The sequence below is a fragment of the Erithacus rubecula genome, assembly GCF_903797595.1.
Source record: "Erithacus rubecula genome assembly, chromosome: 9".
Classification (NCBI taxonomy): domain Eukaryota; kingdom Metazoa; phylum Chordata; class Aves; order Passeriformes; family Muscicapidae; genus Erithacus; species Erithacus rubecula.
The window spans coordinates 8,622,614-8,645,126 of NC_136660.1; the positions used below are offsets into that span (position 1 = coordinate 8,622,614).

The 22,513-nt window shown below is 38.0% G+C and overlaps 1 protein-coding gene across 11 annotated transcripts in view; it reads left to right on the forward strand.

The window, feature by feature from the left end:
- LDB3 (LIM domain binding 3) overlaps window positions 1-22,513 on the forward strand; it is a 109,388-nt gene that overhangs the window by 36,333 nt on the left and 50,542 nt on the right. For 6 of the 11 annotated variants that reach the window (XM_079312353.1, XM_079312356.1, XM_079312358.1 and 3 more), the window contains 2 exons: window positions 8,580-8,655; window positions 15,151-15,557. In XM_079312353.1, the coding sequence (XP_079168479.1) occupies window positions 8,580-8,655; window positions 15,151-15,557 (483 nt within the window). Of the gene's footprint in view, window positions 1-8,579; window positions 8,656-15,150; window positions 15,558-19,877; window positions 19,901-22,513 lie in introns of all 11 variants that reach the window. The other 5 variants (XM_079312362.1, XM_079312357.1, XM_079312359.1 and 2 more) reach the window with 1 other exon arrangement.

Here is a 22,513-nt window from a genome sequence, read left to right on the forward strand (position 1 = left end):
GCCAGTGATGTTACCCTTTGCTTCCAGACAGTCACAACTGGCTGTCTTTTGCTGGAAAATCATGAGCTAAATAATTCTTTTCTCTACTGAAAGGGAAAGTGTCAGAGGCAAGGCTATGAGAGACTTATGGTAAATATTTAATAGCTTTCCTTTTTTGTGCAGCACCAAAAGTTGGCTGATCCTGCAGTATTTATTTCAGGCCTACTATAAATAAAGCATGTGGTGACAGTGAACTGCAAGCAAGGGGAACCCAGTGGTTATTGTAAACTGCTTTCTTTTGTCTGATGCTGGGTGTAGTAATCAATTCTGTGCATGTTTTAGGTCTACTGGTGGGTACATTTAAATCAGAACCACAATAGGGCTGTATTTATGCTCAGAAGAATTACAAGGTGGTCGCTGTCCCAGTTCAGGGTAAATTGGAACTATATTGATGAAAGCAAGGTCTGAACTAGTTGGACTATTCAAAATATTAAGCAGATTAGTAGAAAAAAGAACGCTGATTGTGGATATGACATGCCATACCAGTTAGCTCATTTTGCTTAGACATGTGACTCTAGAACTTCCAAGAGTCATCTGACACCAATAGCCAAAATTTTTTCCTTCCCACTAGTGATTCTGTATGCTTAAAGCATTGAAAAAGACTCATCCTGCTACTGAGTTAAGGAAGCTCCACTGTATTACCAAGAGAGTTGGTCCTTCCTCTCTGTGTGAAATAGAGGTGACTCCCATTGTATGCCCAGTTGTCTCTGTAGGCAGGTATGACAGGATATTAGGATTTGTTTACAGATGTCAGGCTGTCATTTGGACAGGATTGTGAGCTGCTCCCTCTGAGTAGTAACATTTAGTGCTGGTGAAATTAATGAGCAGCTATTTCCATGGAAAATGAAATAAAGTATCAGTGTCAGTCACTGCAATAATACAAATATATTCCTTACATGAGCAGTTTAATTGGGTGGATTGCTATTTACACTCACTGCATAAAGTGTCCTTGTTAGTTTTAGAAAAGAGCCTGGAAACTGTGGATATATGCCAAGGCTTTAAAGGGCAGTGAAGTTTTCATTGCAACAAGATTCTACTTAGGGATTAGAGCTGTTCTCAGAGTGCACATCACTTTTTTTTTTCACCAATACCAGCTTAGAGGTAAGTTTAAAATTCATTGTTTTATGTGAGAAATATTTTCTGGATTCCTAAAGATAATCTCTGTGTGAATTCTTTCACATATTGCATTTCACTCACCATGGAAAGATCAAGACATGGGTACCAGGGATCCATCTCACTGAGGCAGTGGGCTTACACAGCTTAGTAAATATACATGGCAGTTGTATTCTTTCAGACAAAGTGTTCCTTTCTGCTTTCTGCAAGGAGGAAGTAGATATGTCAGCCAAAATATTACAATAGACAGCAAAGTTTCAGTCTGTTCAGGCTGGGACCTTTTCTTATTAATGCTGATTAGCTTAAACAAAGTCATGGAAAAATGTAAATTGTATGCTTAAGGCAAATTGGAATGGATGACAAAGTATTTTTCGGAAGTGTAATAAGGAATTTTTCAATCAGGTAAAACACTGAGTTGACTAGTAAAATTTTATTAGGTCAGTCATGTAAATGCCCTTTTTGCCTATGAGTTTTTTTGGTTTCCTTTGGATCCCTTTCACTGTGGTGTTTCTTGCCCACCAACCCCTATAAAAACTGTCTGCCCTAATTTTTATTGTTTTTTCTCCCACAAACTCTTGATTATTGGCAGCCCATTGTTTCTTGCAGTGATACACCAAGGTCTGTTTAGCTGTTGGGCAGCTCTGGGTGGCTGTGCTGTCCCTGGCTGGTGGCTGCTGAAGCACATCAGTGCTGAGCACTGGGCACAGGCTGGCCCAGGGGTGTTACTGCATCAATGTAATGGTAGCTCCAAACAGCCCTCAAATACCTCCAAAGGAGACAAATTCTTTTGAGAAGTCATGGCTAATTTTATCCATGTTCATTAATTTTTCTCTCCCATATATGTTCATTAGAAGTGCTCTAAAAGCCATAAGACACTGTAAGATCCACACCCCAATGAAGAGGAGTTGCAGGAAAATTAACTAAGTAAATTCACTTCATTTATAGCTTCAGAAAACTCATGTAAACTTTTAGAAAATGTTCAGGGGTAAGGGGAAAACCAGACTTTTTCTGTGTAATGTTAGAAATCTCTTTGAATTTGGACAACAATTAAAACTCTTCTGAGTGAACAGAAGGCAGTTATCAAACTTGATGTTATTATTTTGAGAATCATCCTATCTTTGAATTTTGGATGTGGTTTCCTGAATCTAGAGCTGAGCTGGCTGTTTAGGGTAATTCCCTCCATCAGTCTCCACTGCTGCTTTGAAATCTGCACCTGAATGACTTCCACCCATAAGGAAGCTGGTAAGAAGCCAAGAGTTGCAGGAATGTAGGAAAACCCTGATGATACTGGAATGGGGGTAGTCAAAGTCTCAGGTGCACTCTTTGCATGGGAGGTGAAGAATAAGCAGAGGAAATAATTTTGGTTCACTTCAGATATTTTTTCACTAAAGAACTCATTAAATATTCGATAGTTAAAAAACTGTTATTTATTATGTTTACTGGGGAGAGTTGCATACATTTTAAGGCTAGGGTGTATGATAGACTACATCTAAGAACTGAATCTTTATTCAGTGCATCTTCTGCTCTTTATTATTACTGATTCTTTGCTTTATGTACTAGATCATTTCATAACCCAAACATTTTTTCTGATGACTTTAAATGAACAAATCTTTTTATTATTTATATGTTTACCTTAAGTAGATTTTTAGCATCTCTCAGTAATTATAAGTAAACAATCTATAATTAAATCATTAATAATAAATAATTATGCCAAACTTTAGGTTCCAAGTGAGTTTCTATATCTGAAGTTTTTCTGCCATTAAGCCTTGATACCTCTCTGATAAATCTGATTGCATTTCAGCCTCTTGTTTTTGATTCTGAACTAACATTGTCTGTAACTAGGCAATGCAAATTCTGCAATTAAGCAATTTACTATTAGAAAGAGGAGTGGCTTCCTATTTATAATAAATACTGACTTAGGTATTTCTGACTATTTCAAGAGTATTGTGGTTTTGTCTGCTCTGGTCTGCACATAAATTTGATATAAATTAATGAATTTCTTCAACAGTGTTGATGACAATACACATCTACTTACAAATTCAACCTCTGACAGCATAACCAAGTTTTGTAACAGAATTAAATTTCTTTGGTAAGAACCCACATTTTATTATGGCTCATCCAGGTTTGCAATAGTGATATGTAAAGAAATTTTTTTGGAAATGTTTTAAAAAGAGTGGAAAGACTGGAAGAAAGAGACAGAGAAATAACCTGCCAAAGTAAAGGTGTCCATGCTCCTTGGAGGTGAAGTGTGGAGCTTGCTGTGTGTATTGGGTGAATGTCAGGCTTGTACTCAGCATTCATACTTGGTACTACTCTGTGGATAACTGTCACCTCCAGGGCAGAGCTGCAGGGATACTGGATATCCTCTCTGTTTGCTCATAGAAGCTGCTGGGATGCAGGAATTTTAGGGTCAGTACCAAGATAATTAAGACCAGATGGAGGCATTGACAGCCAGTGGCCCCATTCAGCGGGTAACAAGCTGGAGGGCACAATGTGGGGCAGTTCAGGAAAGGAGGGATTTTCCACAGCAGGGGAGGAGTTAGGAGGGTGCAACAAGGACTGTGCAGATGCCAGAGAAGTAGAAAGGGTCAAAGAGATCAGGAGAGCCTTGGAAAAAATCTCATATTTTCACATGCTGGCTTCAGTTTGCTTTCTTTCTTCCTTTTCACAAAAATCTCCAGGGCTTCTTTCTTTTCACTTTCCCTTTCTATTCCTTAATGTTTGGTTGCCTCCGACTCGGATTCCTTCTAAGAGGAAATAGATATTACATACTTCCAAACAGCTTTTTCATTGGATAGCTGCTCCCTTTCGGGCTGATGCCCTCTATAACTAACAAGCTTTTGTCCTTGTGTTGCTGTGGGCATGAACATTAGGCCTGGAAAGTGTAACTGGCCAGCATGCAATCTGAGTGCAGCATACTGCAGAAAAATAATTAATGAATAAATCATCCAACCAAATGCTAATATTTGCATTTGCCATTGATATATAGAGAGCAGAAGTGCTGGTGGAAGTATTTTTCAATTTTATTGTAGGCACAGATGATACCCTGAGACAGTTCTGATCCTAGGGACCAGAGTGATCACGGCTGCATTTGAAGTACTGTGCAATGTTCAGGGCTTTGTCTTTGTGATTCTCATTGGAGTCACTAAGAGTGCTTGCTGATGTCCCAGACAAGGCATAAAAAATTACACCTACAGTATTATGGGACTCAAGATTTTCTGTGCAAGACATAGAAACAAGCAGCAGTTTCTGCTTGGCTGCCTAATGCACAGGTTAGCTGAAGATTTAACTGGTAGCACTTTTTAAATGGATGTCTCAAATTGATAATCATGAGTAACACTTCATCTTTTTATGTCTCTCCCTGACACTCCCATCATCATCCCCAAGAAACTTTCAGGAATATTTATGCATTAAAACATATATGTATATATATATATATACATACATACATATATATGATCTCAGAAGCCCTATTCTACATGTTTTGTTTTGCATCCTGCTCTGTGCTCACCTGCTCCACTCCAGAATGACTCCATTTCAGTCAGGTGATAGCTAAAGTATGTAAAATGTTTTCTAAGCATTTCTAACTCTAATCTAATCTGTTTTATTACTTTTCCATGTACTTGACACCTTTTCATTTTCTAGTCATTGCAATACTAGGGTACAATTATTGATATATTCAGGAAGCTGTAAATAAGTGCTCCTGTGTCATAAAATGACAAATGAAAAAGCATACTGTAAGAAAGAAATGTTGATTTTAGTTGCCCTGAGAATTAGAAAAGATAGACACTGACTGGTGAAGATATGAAATAGAAAAAAAAAAACATGAAGATGAAAAAGAGCTATTATCTCTTAGATCATGTCACCTCTTTGCAAGTACAATATTGTGCTCCCCTGAGGATGCAATTTAAACTGATAGTGCATCACAGAACTCCTTTTCTTAGGCAGGCAGTTGACTTATGCAACAGTTGCTCTCCTCAGTGCAGCTGACTTATAATCAACCTTTGTTGTGAGTACAAAAATACCAGGATTAAAGTCAAGTGCTCTTCAATTAAAGATCTATTTAGGTGGGAACAAGCAGAAATTCTTGCAGTCATTTGAGCAGTGCTATCAAAATTGAGCTGCTTTGCAAAACTACATCTATCTTGGTTTTGAACTTCATTAAAAAACAGAACCAGTATTGAGGGAGAGAAGAGGTGTATCTGTGGAAAGGAGAAGTTTAAAAAATACAAGAATTATGTATTTGGTCATCACTAGAGTTGTTCTAAGTTTTCATTTTGAAATGAGGTTTTTGTTTTCATCTTTAACTTGGAAAATGGAGAGGAAAGTGTCTAATAGCTGAAATCAAATTAAATGCCTAAGAAAAAGAATCTTGATGAAAAATTTCAACATAAAATCTAAAATTATCACAATCATCTGTGAAATTTGGGCTTTCATCCTTCTCATAGCCCTACTGAGCAGGTACACCTTTAAATGGCATATAATAATTTTGCAATCAGTGGATTAAAATGTAAACTTGGATACATATATTCACTACCATCACCATCATCACTTGAAAAGCAAACTTCTGTTGCAGCAGGATTTGATCCCTGTAGCAAGAGAGGGAGGAAAAAAGCCATGTTCTGAACTTGCAGATGTTTTTCCTGGAGGAGTAATGACTCTTATGTAAATATTCACTTTATTTTGCAAGTGCATGCAGTTTCATTCCACAAATTGATTTCACCTCTCCTGCCCTTTTCTCTGGTGCAAGCCTCTGCTAGATTGTGTAAGCCTTTGCTAGATCTAGCAAGCCTCATTATTCTGTTTTTAAATATCAAAGCTATAAAAATCAAAATCAGAGCTGTGTAGGAACATTGTTTTCATGTAACATCTTGAAATCTCCAAGTTGATGTCAAATACAAGTCTTGGCTAACACTGTGTATGATATATGTATTTTATTGCTAATGTAGAAGAAATGCAGCTTTTTAGCATCCATCTTCTGTGGGCAGGTAATGAGAGAGGAAAAACTAACCTCACAATAAACATTAGAAGTGATGGAATAGTCTGGTAAATAAATTCCTTTGCTGCAATACAGCTGTTTTCCAGTTAAACATCAAACATGCAGTTGTGGTTGTTTCCTACACCTCTGTATGTGGCAAACCACATTTAGAGTAGTGAGCAACTTTGGCACTAAAATTCATCATCAGCAAGCAGAGCAGGGGGACACTTAACATTTTGTGCCCAGGTCCACCAGTGTCACCTCACCTCAAAAATTACTGGGTGTATTCAGAAATTGCAGTAATGGAAACAGGGGCAGAATCATCCCCTGCATCTTTGTGTGTCATAAACTGTCACTGACAGTTTTCAGCTACCCTGTGTTATGAGCTGCAGTTGGTTATTTTTCTCTTTTTTTGCTGTCGTTCATGATACATGTGCATGTCTCATAAATATGATTTATCATTTTTCTTTTTAAGCTAAAATAGTTGGAGGAAGAGTATGGCATTTATTCCTGAGGGAAGATAGCATGCCTGAGGAAAGTTTGTTTTAGGTAGTTAGTGAGTACTCTTGTTCTTACAGCTTGAAGGTATCTGTTTCTCAGATAATTGTATATTGTGATATATTTCAGCTGTGAGTATGAATTACAATTTACTAGCCCATTGTTTCAGAAATACTTTGTCAGTGAATTTCACAGGTTAAGTGCATATTGTTTAAGAAAATGAGAGTTTTCATTGTTTCCTGAGACTGCGTTCATTTTCATAGTACCTTGTTATAAGGTAGGGATCTATTGTATCAGCTTTGTTTTCAGCTCTGGAAGTAGCAAAATTTCCATCCCTTCTATCAGTGGAAATCTTCCAGTTCTTGGAAGGATTACTCCTTTTTCTTATGTGGTCTTTTTCTGTATGCTTACTACTGCTTATGGAAAAAATGTGTGGCAGCTAAAGTTAAACCCAGAGCTCAGTGTGATGCTGGGTATTAATGCAGAGATTGCCACTGGGGAGGAGCCCTGTTCCTGTTGAGCTCAGCTTTCCCTCTGATAGATGCCCCTGGTAAGTATTTCAGAGGAAAGTGCAACACAGCCCTCAGTAAGGGAATAATGAATCTAACACAGAAGGTCTTTTAAGCTGTGCCATGAAAAATGAGAGTCTGTATGTTTACTTATTATACTTAGTCTAAAGCAGCTCTTGGGGTTTTTTGTTGTTAAGTGTAACTGTTTGATCCTTTCTGATATTCTGCTCCTCTCATAGTCACAATATCTTGTAACAATGAGTTTCACCTCAGGTTAATCAAGTTCTCTAGAAGAAGATGTTTGCCTTTATCAATTTTATATGTGTTGTCTTTTCAATTTCACTCAATGTCCACAAGAGTAGTTTCATTTCCCTTTTGCTACCATTCATTATTTTCTAAGCCTCTGCAATGTCTCCCCTTCATCTCCTGACTAAAGCAAACAATTCCAAATGTCTTAGCTGCTTCTACTTGATTTGTAAGCTTTTAAATATTTTTATTTCGTTTTTGTACCTGTCCTAATTTTGAAATGTGCTTTTTAAAGATTAAAATTCGAGGCATAATCCTGATCTGTAGGTTGGAAATGGGGTATTACTTGTATAATTCTGATTCTCTTGATTTTTGGCTTTCATTTCCTTTTTTCTGGTGATCCCATATGTACTGGAACAATTTCAGGGGAACGTTCACCACTAGGCAGATTCTCATAACACCTCCCACAACTACATCTTCACTCACCTGAGCATTCTAGAAGTGCTTCAGATAACATTTGCTACTATGCTTTCTTTGTTTTTCCAATGAAAGGGCCATCTGTATGTTTTTAGAGCATTTTAGTGGGGTTTATTTTGGGGTTTTTAAATTATCAAGGACATATATTTGTCAAATATAGGTGAAAGGCGGGCACCTGGAGTGGCTAATTCAGTAGTGTTCAGCTCATTGTAAAACTCAGTTGTCAGAAATGAAGCCCATGTTTCTTCCTGAGGAGAGGTTTAAGTAATTGCAGTTGCAGTTGTACAGTTTTAGCTATTAAATAATTATCTTTTGAGGAATTATCTTGAGATGTCTCGGCACCAAAGTTTAGCCTCTGCATTTTAAAACACCTTTAAGCTTCTTTCCAGAGTGCTGCCCAAACTTGAATTTATCTAGTTGTGGCAGATTTTCATCTATGAAAATGCAGTTCTTCGCAAGTATTGGAAAACAGATGATCTCCAAAGTCAGAGGTTGCTTCCATAACTCGTGCATTGTCATCATTCAGAGAAACTTTCTCAACCTTTTTCTCTTTTAATACCTTTGTAAATGAGGATGTAAGAAAAGCCTAATAACTGGCAGAAAAACTCTGGACTATGCTTAACTTTCAGTCCTGATGTAGCAGCTTTTTGGCATTAAATTAGAGTTGAAAATTAGGAGTGCAGATTACACACATCTTTTCTCTTTTTTTTAATCCCCAGATCTAAACGCCCAGTGCCAGTTTCAACCACAGCTCCCAGAATCGACTCTCCCAGGGCTGTAATTCCCCATCAGAAGGTAAGTGACATGTTTCTCCTCAGCCAAAGTGAATATCCTTTTTATCTGCTGCAGTGAAGGTAAATATTACAGGAAATAGCTTTTGCTTGCCCCAAATAATTAAACATGGAATGAATGCACAGGCAGCGAAACTGCTGCAAGGCAATCTATTAGTGATCTGTATTTTGCTAATTTCTGATTAGCAGGACCAAAGCATCCAGCTGTCCTCTGATGTGATTTGGTCTAGCCAATTCTGAGCAACTGTTTTCATCTAGGCTACAAGAAGCCACTGAAGCTTCTCAAAATCTACATTTGCTTTGGTTGAGTGTTGGAGAGAGCCATTAGACTATGCCTCAGTCTATCCAAATCCTGGCTGCAACTGAAATTACACTTTTGATTTGGAAAGAGGACATGAGGGCATTTGAAAGATTGCATCATATAGTGTTCTTACCATAGAATTCAGAAGACCTGAGAATAAAAAATAAAGAGGATAAGTCAATTTAATGAATAACAGCAAGTGGCAGAGGAAATGAATGGTTTGGTTTCCATTGTCAAAGCACCTCATCTTTCATAAAATAAATATTCATTTTAGAATAAACATTGACTGTACCTGGCAACTCATCTTCTGTATCTTTGGAGACACTGAGGAGCAAGGGTACCTGAAAGATTATATATATATATATATATATATATATATATATCCCTAGGCTCAGACTCTGGGTAGGACATTTGTATTGCTGATGCATTTGATTAGATAAATGGACAGGAGCTAAAGTTTCCATTGCAACTTATCCCTGCTGTCAGTGCTGGTTTCATTCCTAGCATGCATATAAATAAAAAGCACTGAAGAGCAAAATACGTGGGGAATTAGATGATTTTCTATTGTTTTTGACAGTTCCAACTTCCATAGATCAATTTTAAGTAATTTTTATGAATGCTACACTTTCCAAATTCAGAGCACAGATGGTAACATCATCCCTGAAACTGCTGCAAATAGATTCAAAATAGCAGAAGATAATGCACCTGGGGGGAATAATTTGATTCAATTTTATTTTGTGAAAATTTAAATCTACCTGACTGGCCACTTATTAGTTGAGGCAGAATTTATGTTATTTCAGACAGGATCTTGTAAACTTTTTTGGCAAGGGAAGATGAAATTAAGAATTTGTCTTGGTCAGAGTTGTTTCTTTTTATGATTTTATAAAAGTTATTGTGGAGGAACTTACTGGAAGAATCACCAAACAGCACTGTGAAATTCCTAGAACAAAAGCAATGGATCATTATTTTGGTCAAAATGGTATTTAACTGCACCAGCAAAGTAATAGGGACAGGAAGGGGAAGGAGTTCTCATTTTCCCTAAGGACCCACCCAGAATGCTGTTAGTGTTCAAGACAGTGAGTAGATCTCTCTCATCAGAGTTACTCACAAACACAAGATTGACACCTACTTTTGGGGCTCTATAGCACATGCACAAGTATGAAAACTTTGTCTCCTTCCCCCATAGGCACACAAAACCTTTATAGATTGAATTTTCATGACTCTTTTAGGTGCATTTTAGGTGTATTTGACCTTGGCAAGTGTCAATTTTAAAACTGCTGCCATGGGTCTTCAAAGCTGTTTACCACAAGAAATACTTTCCTCCCTTAACTATCTACTGTCTAGAAAAGTTAGCTTTAAGCACTGCAGGGGATTCTTAAAGGTCCTAAAAGACCCCTTGGCATGAAAGCCATAAAGACACTTTGCATTTCCTATTCCAACTCTTCAGAGAGAGATGAGGATCAAAGGATTCAACCCATTTGCAGAAGCTTGTTGTCTTACATTTGAGAATTCTGTACAAGGGTTGTAGGAGGTGCTGGAGGCAGATTTTCCTGAGCAGGCTAGAGGCAGTACCAGCAGCTGGGAAAGAAAATTACTGGAACCTTTCTGGAGGAAGAGGGGTGGCATCCAGGGGAAGGTATAGTGGAAAACAGATTATCTTGCAGTATTCAGTAAGATCTTAGATGCAGGGTCTTTCACCCAGAGGGAAGAGGTAACACTGGAGTGCTGGGGGGAGGTTGCCCTTTGCAGGTCAAGTGGAGTGACATATTGCCACTTGTCCATGCTAATAGACAACAGTAAGTTTTAAGTGAAGAAGAAGTCTCATCTTGGGATTGTTTGGAAGGAAAAAAAGACATTTAGCCCTCAGAGAAGTCTCAAAATCCAGAATAAAAATACTTTACTGATAGAAACAGTGTAGTGCTGATATGGCGGTAAGGTGTGTTGCAGTAAATACACTTTAAAAACAAGGTTTCTTTGCCTGTCACTTTGTTTTTCTACTAACAGTATCACTGTTAGAAATAAATTCTGTGACACACAGGCAGAAGTCACCTCCACACCTCTGCTTGACTGTTCAGACTGATGGTTCACAAGAAATGAATTTGATGCTATTTTTTAAAAAACTGCTTTACAAGACAGTCGTGACAGTGTCCTCATACATCAAGAGAAGCTTTCCTCACCCTTCTCTGGTTAAGGTTCAGGCATGGCAATGTTAGCTAAACAATCTGCATGTGCAACTTCATAAATCCTCTTGTACATTATTGCTGATCTGATTGTAGCTTCCACTAATTTTCAAGCATGTGCTTCTTCTTTCACTGCTTTTGTTTGTTTGTTTGTTTTTGTTTTAGGGAAACAAACATATTTTTTTCACAAAGATCAGTCATTCTTTCACAAAGCTGATCAATGTTATAGATTATACAGGTTCTGCAGCCATAAGAATGTAGGGCTATTATTGGTAATAAGGTTTGGTTGATTTTCATTTTCACTATATCTGACATAAATATCAAAGTAGAAACATTTTCATTTAGTTTAGTCAAATCTTTTTGATTTAGCAAAGTCTTTTGCACAGGTGGGGCATAGCTGGAGGAAGGGCATAGTTAATGTTGGAAGCATTCAAATAAAAGCAAGAGTAAGCTTGAGTCTAAGGATTTAAAGTAAGCCATCTATCAGTCAGTGAGTTCCTGCAGCTCTTCAGAGGGGACACAACACCAGTGAAGATTCAGCTCATTGCAGTTCAAAACATTTAAGCTGAAGCTTTAGGGTTAAGCATGGCTTTAATATTTGTCCATTTGCATGAAGGTATTGACAGCCTTGTTAATTCTAATAATACAGCTATGTGTTGTGCTTTCTGTGAAACACTACTGAACACTTACTTTGGAGTCCCAGTGAGGATCTTGTCATACTTATGATTTGTTTCCTGCCAACTTTGGGAGCCTATGTGTGTAAGAGGAAATAGATGGAGATGACTGACTTTTTAAGTAGAGTGTAGGATGGAGGAGCTGGCTCAGCCAAGAGCAGTTTGATTATGTCTTTGAGCAGAGTCATTCAGTGCCATGGTGCCTCCATTCCCTTTTTCATCTAAAATATTTAAAGCAACAATTGCTGCTTGAGCATGTTGAGTGGTCAAATTCACTGGTATGCTGTTAAAATTGTTCTCCCAGAAGAGCAGGAGGTCAGTAATGACTGTAGGGTCACAGCAATAGATAAGTAGGAGTTGTTAAAGGGGGAGGACCTGCAAAAACTAGTATTGTATCTCCCAATACGAATTTGTTTCTCACTTCCCTGATATATAAGAAGGAATATTTGCCTTTCATAGAAACTGGATTTTTACAAACAAATAATAATAATAATATTTCAGAATGGAAATTGAGCAGATTCCTAGCTTCCTTCTGTTTCAAAAGGTTTGAGACTCCTCTACATTTATCAGTTTTAAGTTCATTCTCTGACATTATACAGTTTTCCTCCTGCAGTAAGGGATTGCTGCAGGATCCCAGCATCTTTCTGGAGGGAAGCCCATTGCTCAGTGTCAGAGCCTCCTCTCCTGGTCGGCTCAAGAGGTAGCATCAGACTCCCAGAGCTGGAAATGTCAGCTTGCTTTTTCAGCCACTGAAACAGAATGGGATGAGAGATAGGGAACAGGGGAACATTTGTTATTGTTGGCTGCATTTCATGTGATGCAATGCTGTGAAAGCTCAGTGCTGCTGCTCAGTATTAGACATTTGTCCTTCACAGTCAGAAATGGGTTCAGAAATTCTACATTGATCTGATTTTGACATTGAACTGGAGACAAAAAATATTTCTATAATATTCTCCCAGGAATAAATTGAATCAGATTTTGTTGTTAGTCATAGAAGGAAAGAGCTACATAGGCTGATGATGGGGCAGTAATTCTTTAGAAGTAATACAGCCTCTCATTTAGACACTTCCTATTTCAGACATTTCGCCCCCCACAACACAGGCAAAACAACTACTCTAAACCTATCCAAAATAAGAACTCAAGATGGAGATTGCTAACCTGGCACTGCTGGATTCTTAAGAATTCTAATGCTGATTTGCCAGTATGCTGGTATTTCAGCTGGAGACTGTTCAAGGAGCAAGACCAGAACTCCTTTTGTGCCAAAAGGGAGTAAAATCATTAGCATCATTTTTTATGCCTGTCCTATAATTTTCACTTTGCCTATTTTTACTATGCAGTAACACCAAGGCTATGAAAATGCACTAGGGTTAAGGAAATATGTGGCATTTCTCTCATTAGCAGTTGGAACCGATATTTTACAACCAGCTTTCCTTACATGTCCTTTTATTTTGGAGTGTAGGAACTAAAAGCCACAGAGTTTTCAGGGTAACAAATGAATATAACTCTAGTATATCCTTTTTCTTCTCTATTACCTCTGTGTTTATTTTTTATTTAATAATTGTTTTTTACACTCTGTGTTGGCATGTAAAAATGGTTTGCCCAAGCGATTACTTAATTTTTGAAGAGGCCTTGTGTGCTTGTACCTCTTTTTTGAACATGTTTTTGGAGAGAAACCCTGTTTTCTTTTTATCTAATGATATCCGGAAGCTTTCAATAGGCCTCTGGAAGGGATTGTTGTTTGCTGTTTTCAGTGTCAGGGTATAATGACTGAAGTATGTATTGCAAATGTATTTATTTAAAAAGGCACACTCTGAAAATGCTTTTAGGATTATCTGTTTCTACAGCCTCAGGCAGCTATTAATGCCAGCTAAAATCGCTTCCTGTTTATCACTAAGAAAAATAATCTTAGGTAATTTTATCTGTGTTACATTTTTGATTCAGAATGTCTTAAATGTGTTTAATGTTATGATTATTTATATCCTTAGATCTTTAGAGTTTTTTCCAATAAATTTTAGTAAATCAAGGCATATAATTTTGATTTTTTTTTCAAATGTACACTCCCTAGATTTATACATGCAATATAGAAAAATCCAAAAGGGCAATATAAATATTTATTTTTTTCATGAACCATAGCATCTAAATTAGTAAATTACATTAATGATAACCAATACTAGCAAAAGTATAGAATTAGAGGCCAATCTATTCTCAGGCCTATATTTTATGCAAGTCTGTGGGGCAGATGAGTGCAAATGTTAAAGATGATGATTGAATTGCCAGTGAATGAGACAAAACATCACTGTAGGCCACTACCTGCTCTTGAACTGGCTGTCACTGAGGCCAGACTGTGGGCTTCATTCCTGCTTCAGCTTTTTCCTGTCCCTGTCCTCTGAGCTGGACTGTAGCAAGCAGCCAGAATTACTGGCCCTCTTAATTGTGAGCATTTGTCTTTTCTTATATCACCTCCTATTTTGGTTTCACTAAGGTGTATTTATAGTGACTCATTTATGAAATTTAAGTGTTGGACCGTGTTTTTGCAAGATGGGTTTTTGGTAGATTGTTTTGAATCTGAGCAGCAGCACAGACTTCTATGGGTATAGGTATTGTAGGAGAGATTCCTTTGGTTAAGGCAATTTCTGCTGTTGTCCCAGTTAGGAATATTATCTGGGACAGGACTGTAGGATCATCCACAGACCTACATACTCAAGCACACATTCCCTCAAGTGGAAATGAAGCAGGAACAATCAGCACTGGAGCAACCTCTCTGTGGAGCAGTGCCTGCTCTGGAGTCCTGCTGGTGTCTCTGCTAACCCTGCTGCATGGCCTGATCAGCATGAACCAGGGCCCAGAAAAGCAGTGCATAACTTCCATAACTTCAAGTGCACTCATAGAAAACAGAATGGTGTGGTTTAGAATCATTGTGTCTTTATAATAATGGCATTACTTTTATGGTTGTACATGATCTAAAATTATTCTTATCTCAAGACTTTTTTTTAAAGATTTCTTAATTATCCTAGAAATTAATGAACTGTGCTTCCTTAGTATAAAATTATTGCTGTGAGGTTGACTAGTAGCAAATGCTCCCTTAATGTTAAGCTTTATTTGTTGATTTCAACTAAAACCTAGTAAAAAATGCCTGAGTTGGTTTTGCTCCCCTTATTTTGAAACAATGCATTTCTTTGTTGAAAATCTTACCTGAAAGTTTGAATGCTTTGGCCCCAATCTATTTATTGCTAGTTTATTACTATGTTTACAGCATTAATTGCGGATATGTTATTTTTGCATGTGTTCTATGATTGCTCTTTTCTTTTTTTTTCTTTTCTTGGCCTGCATGTTTGCTACTACAGGAACCTGCTTGGGAAATCAATGGCAACAGAGCAACCTTCAGCCCTCTAACTAACACGGCGTCTGGGCCTATGGGTAGTGTTTTAGCAACCAATGGAACCTTTTCAGGCTACCTCAACCAGCAAGAGATCAGCCTTTCAAATAGCTCTTCCTACCTAAAGACTACCACAGTTAGATCTTCCTTGTCCTCTCAGTCTGTGACTCCTGACATTTCACCTGCCAAGAGCACTTTAGGTTCCAAAGCAAGCCCTGCTTTGGCTGGAGGCAGTAGCCCTGCACACCAGCCGAGCCCTGCAAGGCAGTATAACAACCCCATTGGCCTTTACTCGGCAGAGACCCTGAGGGAAATGGCTGAGATGCATAAATTGAGTCTCAACCGAAGGCCTTCAGAAGGTGGACTTCCCAGAGGGTAGGTAACATGGTAACATCTTCAATTGCTTCAATAAGGAATGAACTTGCTGAACAGTGAATGTAATGGTGCTTGCCCTATCATGCATTTGTCTGGCAATCATGATTAAGGTCTGGATCAATCATTAAGATTTCCAGTAGCCCTCAAAACATATCCACGTTGCTATTACAGAGCAATGGTGGTTGGTATCTGAAGTGCAGCATGGATTGGCAATAGTCAGCAGAGCATGGGGGGGAACTTTAGGACTGAAGTAGCTGTAATCCTCTCAGGGTTGTGGCACTCAGCAGTTCTAACTAATGCATGGAGTCTCAGCAAACCAAGTATTGCTGTCAGACATCAGAGCAGCTGCTATAAACCACATCTGATCTTTGGTACTTTGCTAAAGAGAAATGGCTTTGACCAGCAAATCTGACATGAGTGTCCTGCTGTAATTCCTGTCTTAATGCGTTGTCTTTCCTGTGCAAAAATGAGTCAGAACTGCAGTATTTTGAATCCTCTGGTTTGAAGAATGTCTTGTATCTGTTAGCTTAATATTAACTTTGCTATAACAAGGAATGATCTCCAGATACTGCCCAGATAGTTTGATCCCATGCTGTCAAGGTTTTCCATGTTCCTATATTGTAGGTCATCTATTTTACTAGTAGGTTTGTGAAATGAGGAGGTTGGACTACAGTACATGATAAAAAGCAGTGAGAAACTGGATTGCCTGATTTTTTTTTTTTCATTCATGTATAAATTGTCAAACAAATCTATTTTTTTCATTTATTTGTGGGTTTTTGGGTTTTTCAAAATGAAGACAAACTTCTTGTTAGGAATATGAGAAAAAGTGGTTTTTTGACAGTAGGGACTTGGCTATATAAGGAAAACCAGAAAATTCTGACAATCTGCTTAAGGTCTGATAGCAAATGCTTATATTCAAGTACTTTTCCTCCCTTTGCTCTTTGCAAAAGTAAAACCAAGAGGTTTTAAGTTGTAGCAAAGTAGGAATATTTTATCCTTTTAAAAGAGCTTATACACCTGTTCTAGATGATTCAAGCAGTTTTAGATGATTCACTGCCACTCTCTTGAGTACTCAATGTTCACAATCTTAATTAACTTATCTAAAAAAATTCTATCCTTCTTTCTCGTACTGTCTAATTAAATTAAACAATTACCATTTAAAAGAAAATAATTTCAGTTAGTAGGCAAGATCAGAAAAATAAACCTTAGAATGCTTCTCTCTTAATTTACTGTTTTCTGAAGAATACTGATTCTTATTTCAATATTTGTAATATTTCAGATTTTTCTGGGAGTATATCTTGTTGTCTTTTTCTCCACTATGCTCATAACCCTCCTTAATACAAGCAGGAGTAAGTCTGAAGGGGCTGAATTTTGGTGGTTCATCATTGTGACTATTTGTTATCAGAATTATAACATAGCTGCATTGATTACTCACCAAAGTCAATGTGAGCTTTTCCATTCAGTTTGAACAAAATTTTACGGAACTGCAATCTGCCTTTACCATCTGTAACACTGATGAATAAACAAGAAAATTTAAAAAAAACCCCTTATCCTGCAGCACAGGAACATTCGGAAAAGATGAAAGAGGCCAGAAGCACTAAATAAACGTCTTGTCAGGTAACTTCTCGGAGATTTAGAGAACTGTACAACTCTGATGGCATGCTGAGAAAATTTAGAGCTCAATAGTGTTATCATTCCCACTCCCACTTGACTGTTATCCATGAAGTAAGAAGTATCTTGCCTCCTGCTCTGTGGAGAAAAGCATGGAACCTGTGACTATCTTGGGACTTAGTGGCATCCATGATAATCTCATGGTGCATGTATGTGAATAAGGAAGCACTGTGAGCACTGCAAAATCAGCTCTGGTCTTTGGGAGCATTCTTACCATATAGTACAACATGGTTGTGATATTGTGGTGCTCCAAAACTGATTTCATTGTGCTTTCACAAACATACACTTGGCTGTGTGATAAAAGCTGTGAGAAAGTTCAAGCATGAGGAGTGATCTTAAGGTATGTTTCAGTTCTGTGACCTTTTCACCAAACAATTTAAATTTAATTGTGTAAATTGCTGTTACAGGTTTAGCTAAACCCTTTGGAAAATCCTGAAATTAATTCTGAGATTATTTCCTTGATCTGTGAAGAATAACAAAGCATCTGTTTGTCTGATACACTTTGCATGAAAGCTTTATCACTGTGACCCAAGGTGAAAAATAAGATAGCCTGTTAGGAGTGTGGAACGTGATGTGCTGACAGCTCTGGAGTGTATGAATAAATATGAACAGTGAGTCATAGTTTGTAACGTGCATCTTTTTCATTCCAGTGTAAGTTATTTTTCACATTGTAGGTCAGGGGCAGTAAATACCTGTCCCACAAGTACGTGCCAGGTGGCTTAGGTTACTGGCCTCTTACTGTGTGACCTCTGTGAGCAGCAAGTTGAGTGTTCCTGACATATCCCTATATAGAATCAAACTAAGATAATGTGTGGCTCTGAACTTGGAGGAATTTCCTCATCACATCCTAAACATAAGGAGAAGCAAAACTTTACTGTTTTAGAAGGAAGCTATAGCAGCCTCTTCCCATCTCAAAAACTTTACTCAGACACGACTGCTGAGTTGTTCTTAGTGTGTGCACATAATGTTTCTTTTCTTTGGACATACTTGTATATTCCTTTAATTAAGGTGTACTTTAGGGGTCTGGTAGTTCTGCCTTGAAAATGTTATTTTATATGTACAGTAGATGCCTGGATGAGTCAGAAAATGATACCATTGCACTTGGTTTCATTGTAAATGAGTGCCCAGCTGTCCTTCATACACCTAAAATGGATATAGGATCACTGATGTGCTTACAGGCTGCAGATTGTTCCTAATATATCTCTACCAGTTCCTGTAAGAGATTGATATATTTGGCTTAATTATAAAGCTAGAAGAATATTTTCAAGTCTGAGAGTCTGACCAGTAGCTGCAGGGGATGATCTGTGATTGCTTTACCATGGAAATGCAGAAGTGCGAAGCCTTTACTGCAGTTTTGGCTCATTAGAGTGCTTTTGATCATGAAAAGTGCTGTTGGATGAGCCAAGGCAAAAGGATCATATGTAGGAAGAGGCAGTAATATCAAAGGTTCTGCAAGGAAAAAGCAGGAGGAGCCAAATCCACTTGGAATGCCACTCTTAACAGTGTAGCTTTACTGTCCAGTATTTTCTATCAGTCCTAGATACAGAAATGTCACAGCAGCAAGCTGGAATCCTCAGTACCCAGTTCTGTCAACAGTATTCCATGCAGCCAAGAAGAAAAGTTTATTAACTGACCCTGAATCTCTTCCTCTTTATTTTGCTCAAACTATGGATAGTCTTCAACCAAGAATAGAACAGAATATGGGTATTCTAACATTTGAAGAAAAAAAAAAAAAGTTAAAATAAACATCACAGTCCATTACTGCTATTTATGTGATTGCCATAAAGAGTTACTGGGAAGAGCACTGTAGTCCAGACTGAGCACACTCTGTTCTGCACTACCAGCTTTATCATGTGTTATGGTGCTTTGGAATTACTGTGCAAGCACCATCACTAGTTTGTGCAAAAATGGAGTGTGAACATACCTTTTTTCATACTGTATACATACCAGCTGGAATAAAATATCCTGATCCCAAAAAATGTTAAACGTGTGACTTGCTTTGTTTCATGTGGAATAAATTAGGAATGACTATTCCAAACTTAATTGGCTTACAACCCTCTTGGCACAATGTAGGTGCAGTCATACCTAGGCAAATGCTTTGCTATATACAAAGGCATTTTCCTTAGTTTTAGCTTTAAAACCTTTACCAATATATTCTTTGGATCTTTTCCAGCATGTAAAAGACTTAAAAATAAGTCTTGCAAAGCCAGCTCTGAGGGTGGCCTGAGGAGAACAGACTTCATCCCTGAATATTCAGTATCTAAGAGAAAAATATAGTCTCTACCACTCATCTGCTATTTTCACATGAGAATATACTCTGAAAATCCTCAATTTTTCCCCTCTGCTCCCTCCTCCCTTCACTTTGGTAGGAGTACTTTTAAGGATGCACAGCAATAATATCATGTTAAAGGGTCAGCCAAAATGCCATGGTACCCCACTAAGTCCCAGTGGATCAACTATAATCCCTGCATTTTTTCCCTTCTTAATCATGTTGGGGTTTTTAGGCATACATTTACTTTCTGTTCTTATTTGTAGATGGTCTGAGAAGAGCTGTAGTAATCTTTTGCCCTTTGCAGTCTACAAACTATTGACTTCTTTCTGTGTGGTTGGTTTTGATGTTGTTTGTTCTCTCTCTCTCTCTTCTTCTAGGTCATAACCAACACCGCTGCCAAGTTAGTATCACCTCTGTGTAGTGCCAGATGTTTGTGTGGTGCTGTGTGTGTGAAGATGTGTTTTCTGGGGTAGCATGATCCCCTGTGTTCCTGCTGTGTCTGCTTGCAAGTGCAAGTATTTTGTTAAACATCAGCTTGGTGTGGCAGGCGCCCTGTGCTGCCCCTGCTCTCCAGCAGTGCTCCTGCTTGGCATTTCTTGGTGATGCTCTAATGCTGTGAATGGAGCTGCCACCTGAGCCTGCTCAGTTCTTCTAAAAGCTTTCTGGTTGTTTTGCTTCTATGGGCAGGTTTAAGTCCTCTTGAATCTTTAAGTCGTCTTCATGCCCTCAGAGTTTGGAGAGCATTATCTAAGCCTTTTTTGGTGTGTTATTAATAAAGTACTTTTAGCTTCAATGTTAAATTAATTTCTAAAGACTGCTAAAATTCAAATTCAGGTTGGACTAAGATATTGATATGAGGAAAAAAATCTATGAGATTATTTACCTTGATAAATCTATTGCACAAAAAAGAAATAACTATTGATTTGAAGATGTAATTGATCTGCTTTATTTAGGAGAGTTCAGAGAGTCCTCCATTTTGATCTTTAGTTTTCTAGGGGCAGAGGATTGTCTCTAAACTCTTGCTTTTTACCTCTGACCTGAGTGTTGTCCATAAATTGCTGGATACTGGGTTAAATTTAGGATAAACCAGATAATTCTAATAGTTAGATGTCAAATTTAAACTGACAGTACAAAGTTAGAAGTAGAAGAATACATAAAGTTGAAACAATATTTAGTGCATGTAATTTACACTGATCTGGAATTTTCTGTTCACTTCAGTGAGGCGTGGGTGTAAGGATGTAACTCCTTGGGAGTGAAAAAACCCTAGCCAGTGTACATTAATAATTATTCTGACAGGATTGTCTTAGAAAGCAGAAGTCATTTCACAGGGGTATTTTTAATCTTACTTATTTTGGGATTTATTTTTCCTGATTTTTTTCTAGCTTATTCATTGTGCAGAGGTGCTGTCTCTGCAGCCATACCTCTATACCACTTTGTCCTAGAGCCCAGCACTCCTTACAAGCACTGACATCTTCTGTTTGCTTCCAGAGTTAGAAAAAGGACTTGGCCAGTTGGCACTCTGTACCTTTTTTTTTTGTTGTTGTTGTTATTTTTATGGGAATCCTGTTAACAAAACTGGAAGTTTTGCCTTGGTGTATGTAATGTGACTAAAACCTCTTGAAAGACATCACTAAAACTGTTTGAAGACCACAGGTGAAAGCCAAAATGATTCCTGCTGCTACCATGAGGGAAGTTTAGGCTGTTCTGACATTAGTACCTTTGATTTCTGTAACTGACTGTGGAAACCAATTGCTTATAACATTATTCTTGAGTGGCAGCATATTTAATCTCTGTCCTTTCCTTCATACAGTCTTTTCAGATCTTGAGTTTAGAATCTCTTCAGTACTTCTAACAGTGTGAAAGAAAGAGAACACTAAATTCAAGATCTGGAGGATTGTTATTGTTTGTAATTATCATGTGATTATTTAGGGTATTACAAAGAAAAGAGATATTGTTGACATCAGGCATGTGCATGCTCAGTACAGCAACTTGCATGTCTCTGCACATCACCCCTCAAGAGATTATGTGAATGTAATTATAGAATTGTCAGAGTTTATGAATAGTTAAAGGAGATGTATTTTAAATATGAGAATGTCTTGGTAAAAAGATAATTTTCAGTTTTTGAATGCATAATTCCGCTTCCCATTTTCCCTCCCTTAAAATGTTGGCACATGCAACTGAAGGCTGTGGCTGCAGTGCAGCATGTGCACCTGTGTGTCTCTGGTCCTTATGCATGTGGCTGTCAATGTTCTATCAAGGATTTGCAATGATCTGTGACTGTATCCCTCTCTGTCCATCCTCAGTCAGGGCATCCCACCAAACAAAAGGCTGAAAACAGAGCGGAATCCCCTGGCTGGCTTCAGAGGTGGCACAGCACCTCTGATAATCTCCAGATAATTAAGTCAGATGGCTGCCAGCCTTACTTGATTTTTCCTTTGCCACCATGCTAGGTTGAGAGTTCAGTTTTAACTCTCACCCTCTGGGGCTACCCATGGTAAACAGGCACAGTGTTGTGTGTGTAAAGAGAAAAACCATATTAGCCAATAAACTTGCTGTCTAATGTCTTAAACTGAAAAGGAAAAATTGTTCCAATCAAACAGTATTAAATTCTTCAGCACTTCTTCTGCATGGGGAGAAATATCCATTTCTACTTTTGGGTTCAGTTCTAAATGAAACAATGAAACATTTATGAAATATCTGTTATTTCACAAAGGATGAAATTCCCAGTTTTGTCCAGTTTGGTGAGTGTATGGAATCTCCCCTGCTGGCATCCTCCTGCTGCTGGTAGGACAGGAATAGCAGACTAGAGATTCACCTGATCTCCCATCGGTTGAAGAAGAGCAGCCACCTTTAGTGGCTGTCAGCTGAGGTTTGTTCATTGAAACTCTGGGCAGTGCTCAGTCCTATCTCTAGAACTAGAACTATGCACAACTCAGCCCTAGAAGAAAACCTGTTACTCTTTGGCTGTAATCTGATATCAAAGTGACTCATTCTGGTGTCATGGGTGCCTCAG